This window comes from Oncorhynchus kisutch, linkage group LG4, assembly GCF_002021735.2.
Source record: "Oncorhynchus kisutch isolate 150728-3 linkage group LG4, Okis_V2, whole genome shotgun sequence".
Taxonomy (NCBI): Eukaryota; Metazoa; Chordata; class Actinopteri; order Salmoniformes; family Salmonidae; genus Oncorhynchus; species Oncorhynchus kisutch.
Genome location: NC_034177.2, coordinates 77870909 through 77883879, shown reverse-complemented (window position 1 = coordinate 77883879; position 12971 = coordinate 77870909). Strand labels below are relative to the sequence as shown.

General features: G+C 42.6%; 1 protein-coding gene across 1 annotated transcript in view; it reads left to right on the top strand.

Moving 5' to 3' along the window:
- The first annotated feature begins 10839 nt into the window (after positions 1-10839).
- Positions 10840-12971, top strand: part of LOC109890027 (zinc transporter 6-like) — a 74796-nt gene continuing 72664 nt past the window's right edge. Inside the window, exons 1-3 of the mRNA XM_020481986.2 lie at positions 10840-11062; positions 11945-11991; positions 12254-12340. Coding sequence (XP_020337575.1) covers positions 10885-11062; positions 11945-11991; positions 12254-12340 — 312 coding nt within the window. The 5' untranslated portion in view covers positions 10840-10884. The remainder of the gene's footprint in view (positions 11063-11944; positions 11992-12253; positions 12341-12971) is intronic.

Sequence of the window (12971 nt, the reverse complement as noted above, 5' to 3'; positions counted from 1 at the left end):
GTCGATGAAGACGGCTGCACAGTACAGTCTTTTATCGATGGCGGTTATGATATCGTTTAGTACCTTGAGCGTGGCTGAGGTGTACCCATGACCAGCTCGGAAACTGGATTGCACAGCGGAGAAGGTACAGTGGGATTCGAAATGGTCAGTGATCTGTTTATTAACTTGGCTTTCAAAGACTTTAGAAAGGCAGGGCAGGATGAATATAGGTCTATAACAGTTTGGGTCTAGAGTGTCACCCCCTTTGAAGAGGGGATGACCGCGGCAGCTTTCCAATCTTTAGGGATCTCGGACGATACGAAACAGAGGTTGAACAGACTGGTAGTAGGGGTTGCAACAATGGCAGCGGATAATTTTAGAAAGAGAGGGTCCAGATTGTCTAGCCCAGCTGATTTGTACAGGTCCAAGTTTTGCAGCTCTTTCAGAACATCTGCGATCTGGATTTGGGTGAAAGAGAAGCGGGGGGAGGCTCGAGCAAGTAGCTTGGGGGGGTGCAGAGCTGTTGGCCGGGGTTGCGGTAGCCAGGAGGAAAGCATGGCCAGCCATAGAGAAATGCTTATTGAAATGTTTGATTATCATGGATTTATTGGTGGTGACCGTGTTACCTAGCCTCAGTGCAGTGGGCAGCTGGGAGGAGGTGCTCTTGTTCTCCATGGACTTTACAGTGTCCCAAAACTTTTTGGAGTTAGAGCTACAGGATGCAAACTTCTGTTTGAAAAAGCTAGCCTTCGCTTTCCTGACTGACTGTGTGTATTGGTTCCTTACTTACTTACTTACTTAAGTTGCATATTGCGGGGACTATTCGATGCTATTGTAGTCCACCACAGGATGTTTTTGTGCTGGTCAAGGGCAGTCAGGTCTGGAGTGAACCAAGGGCTATATCTGTTCTTAGTTCTACATTTTTTGAAAGGGGCATGCTTATTTAAGATGGCGAGGAAATTCCTTTTAAAGAACAACCAGGCATCCTCGACTGACTGGATGAGGTCAATATCCTTCCTGGATACCCGGGCCAGGTCGATTAAAAAGGCCTGCTCACAGAGGTGTTTTAGAGAGTGTTTGACAGTGATGAGGGGTGGTCGTTTGACTGCGGACCCATAGCGGATGCAGACAATGAGGCAGTGATCGCTGAGATCCTGAATGAAAACAGCAGAGGTGTATTTGGCGGGCAAGTTGGTCAGGATAATATCTATGAGGTTGCCCATGTTTATGGATTTAGGGTTGTACCTGTTGGTTTCCTTGATCATTTGTGTGAGATTGAGGGCATCTAGCTTAGATTGTAGGACTGCTGGGGTGTTAAGCATATCCCAGTTTAGGTCACCTAACAGAACAAACTCTGAAGATAGACGGGGGGCAATCAATTCACATATGGTGTCCAGGGCACAGCTGGGAGCTGAGGGGGGTCTATAACAGGCGACAACAGTGAGAGACTTATTTCTGGAGAGATTCATTTTTTAAATTAGAAGCTCAAACTGTTTGGGCATAGACCTGGAAAGTATGACAGAACTTTGCAAGCTATCTCTGCAGTAGATTGCAACTCCTCCCCTTTGGCAGTTCTATCTTTGACAGAAAATGTTGTAGTTGGATATAGAAATCTCCAAATTTTTGGTGGCCTTCCTAAACCAGGATTCAGACACGCAAAGACATCCGGGTTGGCGGAGTGTGCTAAAGCTGTGAGTAAAACAAACTTAGGGAGTAAAACAAACTTCTGATGTTAAATGCTTGGTTTCATGCATGTTTTCGATTACAGAACTCAACAAATGAGAGTGCCTGGGGACATGCAGGGCCTGGGTTAGCCTCCACATCACCCAAGGAACAGAGGAGGAGTAGGATGAGGGTACGGCTAAAGGCTAGCAAAACTGGTCGTCTAATACGTTGGGGACAGAGAATAAAAAGGACCAGATTTCTGGTCGTGGTTGAATAGATTCAGGGCATAATGTGCAGACGGGGGTTTGGTGGGGTGCGGGTACAGTGGAGGTAAGCCGAGGCACTGAGTGATGATGAGAGAGGTTGCACCTCTGGACACGCTGGTTATACTGGGGGAGGTCACCGCATGTGTGGGAGGTGGGACAAAGGAGGTATCTGAGGCATGTACAGTGGGACTGGGGGCTCTGCAGTAAACTAAAACAATGATAACGATCCTAAACAACAGTATACAAGGTATATTGACATTTGAGAGCTACATAAAGCGAGGCATAAAGCAATCACAGGTGTTGATTGGGAGAGCTAGCTAAGAAAACAACGGGTAAGACAACAACAGCTAATCAGCTAAGACAACAACAACAGGTAAAATGGCGATGAATGGGCAGAGAGGGTCGTTTAACTATACACAGGGCCTGAGTTTGGGGCTAGGGCCGATAGATAAACAAAGGTAAACAAAGTGGACTACTGTGAAAATGAACAGTCCAGCAGGCATCAGCTATGTAGCCAAGTGTAGCCATAGGGTCTAGTCTACCTTAATAGATGGAACAGGGAAGCCGCGGGGTAGTCAATTCTACGCTAGCACGAGGGAGACACGGCGTTTAAAGTTAGCAGGCCGGGGTAGGCAGAAGCGTCTGCTCCGACATCCGGCAAAGGCCGGATGAAGGCACAGCTGATGGAATTACGTCTGCGACCAGTCGTGGTGGTACGGCGGGGCACCGTGTCGACGAAGGGACCGGGCCAGATGGCGAAAGTTGTGGTCATGTAGTTGTGGTCATTTTGTTTGCTAGCCGGGAGATGCGCCTGGCTCAGGGCTAGCTTCGGGGCTGGGTAAGTCAGTGGCAGCTAGCTAGCTGTGATGATCAATGGTCCAGGGTTTACAGCAGGAATCCGGCATTGTAGTGGAGAAAAACAGTCCAAGGCTGGCAGGTATTATCCAGGCTGAAAAGCGTCTGGTGCCTAAGCAGAGGGTAAAGGCCGCTAGCATTGGCTAATAATGACTAAATAGCTAGTAGCTAATTAGCTGACTAGCTTCTGATGAAAGTTTTGGCTATAAGGTCTAAAAGAAATAGCGGATCTGTGTCACATTGAGTGAGGCATATTTACTTTAAGGTGTATTTACTTTAAAAATGGAAAAAGAGATTGAAAAATAAATAGGAATTTATACAAAAAACGAAAAATGCAAAAAGTAAACGAAAGGACGACAAACCACGTCTGCACTGCTACTCCATCTTGGTTTCTAGGATGGGTGTATACATAGTCTATCGTATGGTAATTTGGTAAAAAGCCAATTTGACATTTGCTCAGTACATTGTTTTTGCTGAGGAAGTGTACGAGTCTGCGTTAATGATAATGCAGAGGATTTTCCCCAAGGTTGCTGTTGACGCATATCCCACGGTAGTTATTGGGGTCTAATTTGCCTCCACTTTTGTGGATTGGGGTGATCAGTCCTTGGTTCCAAATATTGGGGAAGATGCCAGCGTTGAGAATTATGTTAAAGAGTTTAAGTACATCCAATTGGAATTTGTGGTCTGTATATCATTTCATTTAGGATTTCATCAACCCCACAGGCCTTTTTGGTTTGGAAGGTTTGCATTTTGTCCTGTAGTTCATTCAATGTAGTTGGAGAATCCAGTGGGTTCTAGTAGTCTTTAATGGTTGATACTAAGATTTGTATTTGATCATGTATATGTTTTTTCTGTTTGTTCTTTGTTATAGAGCCAAAAGGATTGGAGAAGTGGTTTACCCATACACTTCGTGTTGTTGTTTGTTTGCAGTTTTCCAATTTTCCCAGAAGTGGTTAGATTTTATGGATTCTTCAGTTACATTGAGCTGATTTCTGACATGCTGTTCCTTCTTTTTCCATAGTGTATTTCTGTATTGTTTTATTGATTCACCATAGTGTAGACATAGGCTCAGGCTTTCCGGGTCTCTATGTTTTTGGTTGGATAGGTTTCTCAATGTCTTTCTTAGGTTTTTGCATTCTTCATCAAAGCATTTGACATTGTTGTTAATTTTCTTAGGTTGTCTGCTTGAAATGTTTTGATTTGATAGGGAAGCTGAGAGGTCAAATATACTGTTTAGGTTTTCTACTGCCAAGTTTACACCTTATTCCATTTTTTTGCAGATGAACTCAGGAGCCCATGAGCTCACTACCTCTCATTACCTCTCTGTTCCTTTTCTCCCTCTTTACCGCCTGCACCTGCTGTCTCGACCTCTGAATGCTCGGCTATGAAAAGCCAACTGACATTTACTCCTAAGGTAATGAGCTGTTGCACCCTCTACAACCACTGTGATTATTATTTGACCCTCCTGGTTATCTATGAACGTTTGAACATCTTGAAGAATGATCTGGCCTTAATGGCCATGCAGTCCTATAATCTCCCCTGGCACAGCAAGAAGAGAACTGGCCACCCCTCAGAGCCTGGTTCCTGTCTAGGTTTCTTCCTAGGTTCCTGCCTTTTTAAGGAGTTTTTCCTAGCCACCGTGCTTCTACGCCTGCATTGCTTGCTGTTTGGGGGTTTAGGCTATGTTCTGTATAAGCACTTTATGACATCTGCTGATTTAAAAATGGCTTTATAAATAAATGTGATTTGTAAACAGAAGACGGACACCACAAACTTGTTGTCACAAAAAAATACTGTCGGCTGCAACTGTGTTAAAACTTGTTAAAACAGAGTACAGTATGTGTGTATTTTGCATTTGTGAAATTATTTTGAGATATGAAAGTAGAGGGATTTATGTTTCAAGAATTATACTGCAATTGAGAATCGATTCATGTTTAGATGGAGCATTTGGCTGTTTTGGTTTCCTGAACCAATTCACTGTTTAAATAGAACCTTTAAGGACTTTGGACTATAAGGAGTAACGTTGTCACGTTCTGACCTTTATTTCCTTTGTTTTGTCTTTATTTAGTATGGTCAGGGCGTGAGTTGGGGTGGGCAGTCTATGTTTGGTTTCTGTTTCGGCCTAGTATGGTTCTCAATCAGAGGCAGGTGTCGTTAGTTGTCTCTGATTGAGAATCATACTTAGGTAGCCAGGGTTTCACTGTTGGTTTGTGGGTGTTTGTTTCCGTGTGAGTGTTTGCCGCAACACGGTACTGTTTCGTTCATGTTCACATTTATTGTTTTGAATTTTATAGTGTTCAGTTTATGTATTAAAGTAATCATCATGAACACTTAACACGCTGCATCTTGGTCCGATCCTTACTCCTCTTCAGACGAGGAGGAGATCTGCCGTTATAAACGTTATGTTACTTTAGTACATTATTGGGCTAGGTATTACTGCACTGTTGGAGCTAGAAACACAAGCATCTCACTGCAAATCTGTGAATCTGTGTACGCCACCAATCAATGTAGATTTGATTATGATTTGTGCAATAACCCCGTTTTTATCCAGTTTTTATGCGAGTAAAGACATACCATATACATTTATTTATTTTTATCACGACAGCTATGATGGAAAAAGGAAGTTTTGGTACAATTTTATAAATGCCAACAGATAATTTGTTTGTGCGACATGGTGGATTTTTGTTGCATTGGTAAAATGAATAATGTGATAAATTAAGGTGAAAAAGCCTTTATGGCACAAATCAAATCTATTTGTCACATACACATGGTTAGCCGATGTTAATGCGAAGGTAACAAAATGCTTGTGCTTCTAGTTCCGACAATGCAGTAATAACCAACGAGTAATCTAAGCTAACAATTCCAAAAAGAATATGGGATAAAGGGATAAAGAATATGTACATAAAGATATATGAATGAGTGATGGTACAGAACGGCATAGGCTGCAGTAGATGCAGTAGATGGTATCGAGTACAGTATATACATATGAGATGAGTAATGTAGGGTATGTAAACAAAATAGCATAGTTTAAAGTGGCTAGTGATACATGTATTACATAAAGATGCAGTAGATGATATAGGGTACAGTATATACATATACATATGAGATGAGTAATGTAGGGTATGTAAACATATTAAGTAGCATTGTTTAAAGTGGCTAGTGATATATTTTTACATCAATTTCTATCAATTCCCATTATTAAAGTGGCTGGAGTTGAGTCAGTGTGTTGGCAGCAGCCACTCAATGTTAGTGGTGGCTGTTTAACAGTCTGATGGCCTTGAGATAGAAGCTGTTTTTCAGTCTCTCTGTCCCTGCTTTGATGCATCTGTTCTGACCTCGCCTTCTGGATGATAGCAGTGGCTCGGGTGGTTGTTGTCCTTGATGATCTTTATGGCCTTCCTGTGACATCGGGTGGTGTAGCTATCCTGGAGGGCAGGTAGTTTGCCCCCGGTGATGCGTTGTGCAGACCTCACTACCCTCTGGAGAGCCTTACGGTTGTGGGCGGAGCAGTTGCCGTACCAGGCGGTGATACAGCCCGACAGGATGTTCTCGATTGTGCATCTGTAGAAGTTTGTGAGTGCTTTTGGTGACAAGGCAAATTTCTTCAGCCTCCTGAGGTTGAAGAGGCGCTGCTGCGCCTTCTTCACGACGCTGTCTGTGTGGGTGGACCAATTCAGTTTGTCTGTGATGTGTACGCCGAGGAACTTAAAACTTACTACCCTCTCCACTACTGTCCCATCGATGTGGATAGGGGGGTGCTCTCTCTGCTGTTTCCTGAAGTCCACAATCATCTCCTTTGTTTTGTTGACGTTGAGTGTGAGGTTATTTTCCTGACACCACACTCCGAGGGCCCTCACCTCCTCCCTGTAGGCCATCTCGTCGTTGTTGGTAATCAAGCCTACCACTGTAGTGTCGTCTGCAAACTTGATGATTGAGTTGGAGGCGTGCATGGCCACGCAGTCATGGGTGAACAGGGAGTACAGGAGAGGGCTCAGAACGCACCCTTGTGGGGCCCCAGTGTTGTGGATCAGCGGGGTGGAGATGTTGTTACCTACCCTCACCACCTGGGGGCGGCCCGTCAGGAAGTCCAGTACCTAGTTGCACAGGGCAGGGTCGAGACCCAGGGTCTTGAGCTTGATGACGAGTTTGGAGGGTACTATGGTGTTAACATGCTGAGCTGTAGTCGATGAACAGCATTCTCACAAAGGTATTCCTCTTGTCCAGATGGGTTAGGGCAGTGTGCAGTGTGGTTCAGATTGCATCGTCTGTGGACCTATTTGGGCAGTAAGCAAATTGGAGTGGGTCTAGGGTGTCAGGTAGGGTGGAGGTGATATGGTCCTTGACTAGTCTCTCAAAGCACTTCATGATGACGGAAGTGAGTGCTACGGGGCGGTAGTCGTTTAGCTCAGTTACCTTAGCTTTCTTGAGAACAGGGACAATTTATTTTTATTTTTTATTTTACCTTTATTTATTTATCGGCTACAATAGTGGCCCTCTTGAAGCATGTGGGAACAGCAGACTGGGATTACTATCATATCGAAATAAACTTGGAGTTTGGAGGTGGAGCAATTGAAGTCCTGGTGTTTGTGATGCCCGGCGTTTGGTGCGACGCAGAACCAGTGGTGAGCGTTGTGAAACATAGGAGTCAGTGTAAGTCGTTTTGTGTTTTGTGTCAGAGTCTCTACCCGACAAAGTCATGTTAGGATATATCAGTTATCCTGTTAGAGCTTTTGCACCGAATCCACTGCACTGTTTTAAGTGCAATATTTATGGTCATGTCGCAGCAGTTTGTAGGCGGGAGATTCCAAGATGTGGGAAGTGTGCAGGAGGGAATGGGATAGAGGATTGTGTAATTTATATGAATAAAGTTGTTTGTGTCAACTGTCCATGTTGCTGAGGATCAGAAGTGTCCGGTGCGAGAGAGGCAGTTTGAGGTGCAAGAGTCAGAGTAGTTCATGCTTAAACCACCTGACCAAATCCTAAAGCAATGGGACTCCTTAAATCTTTCTCAGATTATTACCAATCCCACAAGGTATGACTCCAAACACCCAGAAAAGGCTATTCTTCTTTATGGTATCCTCACAAATAATCCTGATAGGTATCAGTCTGGTGTTTTCTGTAATGATCTTAGTGATCACTGTTTAACAGCCTGTGGCTGCTCAGGGAAACAACCTGTCCTGATTTGTCATAGACCCTTGCTAAAAAACTTTAATGAACAAGCCTTCCTTCATGAAATGGCCTCTGTAAAATGGTATAGAATCAGCTCTGTTGAAGACTCTTGGACCTTCTTTTTTTATATTTTCAGTGGTATTAACAAACACTCCCCCATAATGAAAATGAGAATTAAAAACAGGTTCAGCCCCTGGTCAGCCCCTGTTTCGAACCGTGATCTTGCAGAGTTACTCCACCTCAAGAACTGCATTTGGCGAAAGGCTCAGCACACACACTCAGGCTGACTGGCTCTCGTTCAGGCAAATGAGAAATAAGTGCGCTCAGGCTATCCAGAAGGCCAAAGTTAGTTACTTTAAGGAGCAATTCTCTCTCTGTGGGTCTAACCCCAAGACGTTCTGAAAAACGGTTAAAGACCTGTAGAATAAACCCTTCTCCTCACAGCTGCCCATGTCCATTAATGTTGATGATGTGGTTGTTACTGACAAGAAGCACATGGCTGAGCTCTTTAATCACCACTTCATTAAGTCAGGATTCCTATTTGACTCAGCCATGCCTCCTTGCCCGTCCAACATTTCCTCATCTCCCAACCCTTCTAATATGAATATCCCCGATGCTTCCCCCTCTTCTTCCCTTGCCCCGCAACCAAGTTTCTCCTTGCAGGCAGTCACTGAATCCGAGGTGCTAAAAGAGGTCCTGAAACTTGACCCCAAAAAAACATCTGGGTCAGATGGTTTAGACCCTTTCTTCTTTAAGGTTGCTGGCCCTATCATTGCCAAGCCTGTCTCTCCTTTCTGGGGAGGTGCCTATTTTCTTGGAAGGCAGCCACAGTTTGTCCTTTATTTAAAGGGGGAGATCAAGCGGATCCTAAATGTTATAGGCATATTTATATTTTGCAGTGTTTATCAAAAGTGTTGAAAAAACTTGTCAATAATCAACTGACTGGCTTTCTTGATGTCTATAGTATTCACTCTGGTATGCAATCTGGTTTCCTCTAAATAAAGGTTAAATATAAAAATATATATTAAAAAAAGTGCAGTAGGTGTCGTATGCTGAGGCAGTGAAGAAAGTAGAGTGAGCGGATCCCTATGTGTTGTAGAGAGATAGGCCAACAAGTGACATATGCTTCATTAAGGTTGGCTTTTTAGCATTCATAGCAATGGTTATCAACTGTACTGCAAAAATGGAACGTAAATCCCAGAAAATATATGTTGTGGTGGCAGATGCAGAGAAGTATTTGGGTATATGAGATTTGACTTCAGAAGAGTTACAGGGTGTGTTGAGTGGTTGTGTCCCATCCTCCCAGGCTATTGTGAAGGTGCAGGAGTAGATAGGGTCAAAGTCGGTGAATGGGGTAGTGTGTTTTTAATGGGTGTATGGTTAATATGAAGGAGTTTTATTTTTATTTATTTTTGCTTCCCATTTCCAAATGGGGCGTTAATGCAACATATTGAACGCCAACCGCAGTTAAACTCCAAAGAAGAAGAAGGAATTTGGGAGTCACGCGATATGGTGTGTTGTCCTCCCCACTACGACTCGGTCTTGGCTAGAAGGGATCCAGAATGTGTCAAATTAAAGTCATATTGACGTTTCGTAGGAGGTTAAGATAATTGACGCAACATGTTAGAATAATTAACGTATCAGTTTAGGAGAATTTGGTTAAGGTTAGCGAAAATGTAAAAACAAATATTTTTTCCGTTAATTTGACAAATGCTGGATCCCTTCTAGCCATGACCCTACATTCTCGAGAAACCATGACGTTTATTAAACTCTCGATAAAATAGATTATGATGAACTTCACAGGGTGGTGAAAGTGCATTGTGCTCTTCATACTGCTTTCCAATAAATATAGAGGGTCTTATTCTGATGACATAAATGCTCGACTGCCGTTTGACAAAGAACAATATTATCGCTTATCATGACAATACCCTCACTGAGCCTAACCGCACTGTAGCTGCGATCTTTGGCTAGAGCGCATGCGCCAAGGTAGGCAGCGTTGCTATTAAATGCAACAGTTTTTGTGGCAAAACTATCGGAAGAGTTGAAAATGTGCTGGAAACATTGAAATTCCTATTTTTATTCGGTACCTAAAAACGCAAGTGAAAATATAAATGTTGTGTGCACTAAATGCGTCATCACGCACTGATTTTTATCCGCAAAAAGTCAATTTGGTGGAAACACTTCACTGGTGGGAAAATGTGCATATTTTCTTTTTGTGGGTTCGAGAATTCCGCGTTCAAAATAACTGGGAACTCGGAAATCTCCGACCTCCGACTTTAGTGCGTTCAAATCAACTGTTTACTCGAGAGGGAAAAAACGAAGTCCGACTGGGAAAAATCGATTTGAACGTTCAATTAAATTCAAGGGCTTTATTGGAATGGGAAACATGTGTTAACATTGCCAAAGCAAGTGAGGTAGATCATATATAAAGTGAAATAAACAAAAATTAAAAGTAATCATTACACATCCAACTCGGGCCTCTTTCTAGAGCGCCGACTTTCCAACCTGAAGATCACTGACGTCATGATTTGACCCCGTATTTTTCCTAGTTGCCAGATGTTTTGAACGCAGGCACTAGCTATTTAAACCAACTGTGTTGGTCAATTTGGTGAATGTCTTCATGTCATTGTTATTAATACAGATTCTTATTTCTTATCAACCACTAACATAACTGCAATTTCAGCAGACAGTGGGTATTGAATGCATCAGTCAGAGATACGTGATTTCATTAAATGAGCGTTTTGGGGTTTTTTTTGCAATAAAAATGGTATCTTCTCACCTGAAGTTGTATGACGCCCTGAAATCCCTGGCTGCAAAACCATGTAAACAATATTTTTTTCGGGATAGCCAATAGCTAGATCACGATAAGATGATATACAGATCTGTGAATTTGTGCAGGCACGCGCAACTAAGAGGTTCTCGAGAGTTCAGTCGATTTGAAGGGTCCAAAATGGCGATGGATGGTATGACCACATCTCCATCAGGACTATCGTATCACAATGTTGGGGACTTTTACCCCAGAAAATTCGGTTCCAAGCCGGACGTGGTGCCGTCCGGGGTGACCGAGAGGAAAGTTGGTCCCCTGGATAAACCTGACATGGTGGCGGTGGACGTTATCAACGATTCAGGTATTTAGTTAGCTAACGTTGCCGGTAGCTATGTTATGCTAGCTAGCCAGCGCAATGTTATTGGTAGCTAGGGTAACGGTAAACTGGCTAGCCACTGTTAGAAACCATAATCCGCTATGAAGCATCTTTCCACAGCTGTGTGTAGCTAGGTAAATCTTCACTGTACCTAATGCATTGGCATTGCCATGATATGATTGCCAAGACGATAAAACTTGTCAGCTAACGTGCTTTGCTAGAGTGCGCTTACCTGAATTCCGGGGCAAAGTTAACTAACCTTGATAACGTTTCATCTGCTAGTTAGCTGTTTAACATTAGGCCAGGAAATCAAAGCAGAGCTAGGTGGCTGACTGGCTATCTGCAGATTTTTTAAACCTTTGCCACCTGCATCTTCTTGCTCTATGTCTTTAATGTCACATTCCTGATGGAGACACAATTGCACCAAGAGTTTACATTAACATAAAACACTGGGGACACACTGGCCTGCGGGTAAGTCTTAGGTGGAAATGCATTTTGAAAACCATGCATCATTTAGGCTCCAGAGTGGCGCAGCGTTCTAAGGCACTGCATCTCAGTGCTAGAGGCATCACTACAGACCCTGGTTCGATTGCAGGCTGTATCACCCCCGGCCATGATTGGGAGACCTGTAGGGCGACGCACAATTGGCACAGCGTCGTTAGGGTTTGACCAGGGTAGGCCTTCATTGTAAATACATTTTTTTTTCTTAACTGTCTTGCCTAGTTAAATAAAATGGGGAAAAAATATATATATATCAAACATGCATCATTCTGGTATCTTGAAAATAACGTTAGATTAATACTTTACTTTATATCATTTTTTTGTATCAGTGCTTTCCATAACCACATACTTTCTTTTCCTCTGCAGATATCCCAATGCACAGAAAAAAGCATGAAACTGACATGTTTGTGCTGGTAAGTTTTTTTCCTTTTTAAGACAAGTTGGGAGGTCTAATGTAAAAAAATATATGTGTGTGTGTGTGTGTATATATGTATTTAATTAATTACTTACTGGCAAACTACTGTAGCTGAAGAAGAAGGATAAACACTACATTGTGAAGCCACTAGATGGTAGTATTATGTAAGACTATCCCCTTACTTCTCTGCAAGCATTACAGGTTTCATCCTAATCTCTCACATCCTTTCACGTGACTGTGTGTTTGTGTGGTACCCACAGGGTACTATACACCCATTCCGAATGACGCACAGGTCCTTCTTTGGGAAACTCTCTCAAGAATTCCGCTTGGTGACTTCAGACAGACAGGTAAGTTAGCAGAAGGGGTGTATGCATTCGTGTGTATTGCCTAATACACCTTGCTTTTTGCACACTCTGAAACAAAGAAATAGTATATTTTTTATTCCTCTAACGACCTCTACAAGCCAGAATTTTCAATAAAGTTATATTTGAACTTACTCAACCGGGTGGTTGTTCCTTATGTCTCACAAAATAAAATAAAAAATACCACTATGGATATGTCGGCTAAAGCGGATGTGATTGTGACGTGTCCAATGAGATCAGCATGAAACTGTTGTCATGTGGTTTCACCATCGGTTATCACCCTGATGGTTTTTATTGCTTAGAATTTTTTGTGCATATAATGAATATCAGCAGGAAAGTATTATAAACCCTAGTTTTTAGGGTTTAGAACGTCGGTCTATATTTTCAATCTCCTGATGCAGTGGCAAGTGATGCACACTATGTAAAAAATAGTGTCAGTAGATTGAAACTACAAAGCAGAAATACAAGCTGACAGAACCATATACACACCAGTGTTCTGAAAAGTCAGGTTAATAACACTTTCCTGTGGATATTTTGTCTCAAATGTCCAATGGTAGAACAACAAAACAGGTGGAGTAAGTTCAAATGAAGTTTACTCAACATTTTGAATTTATAT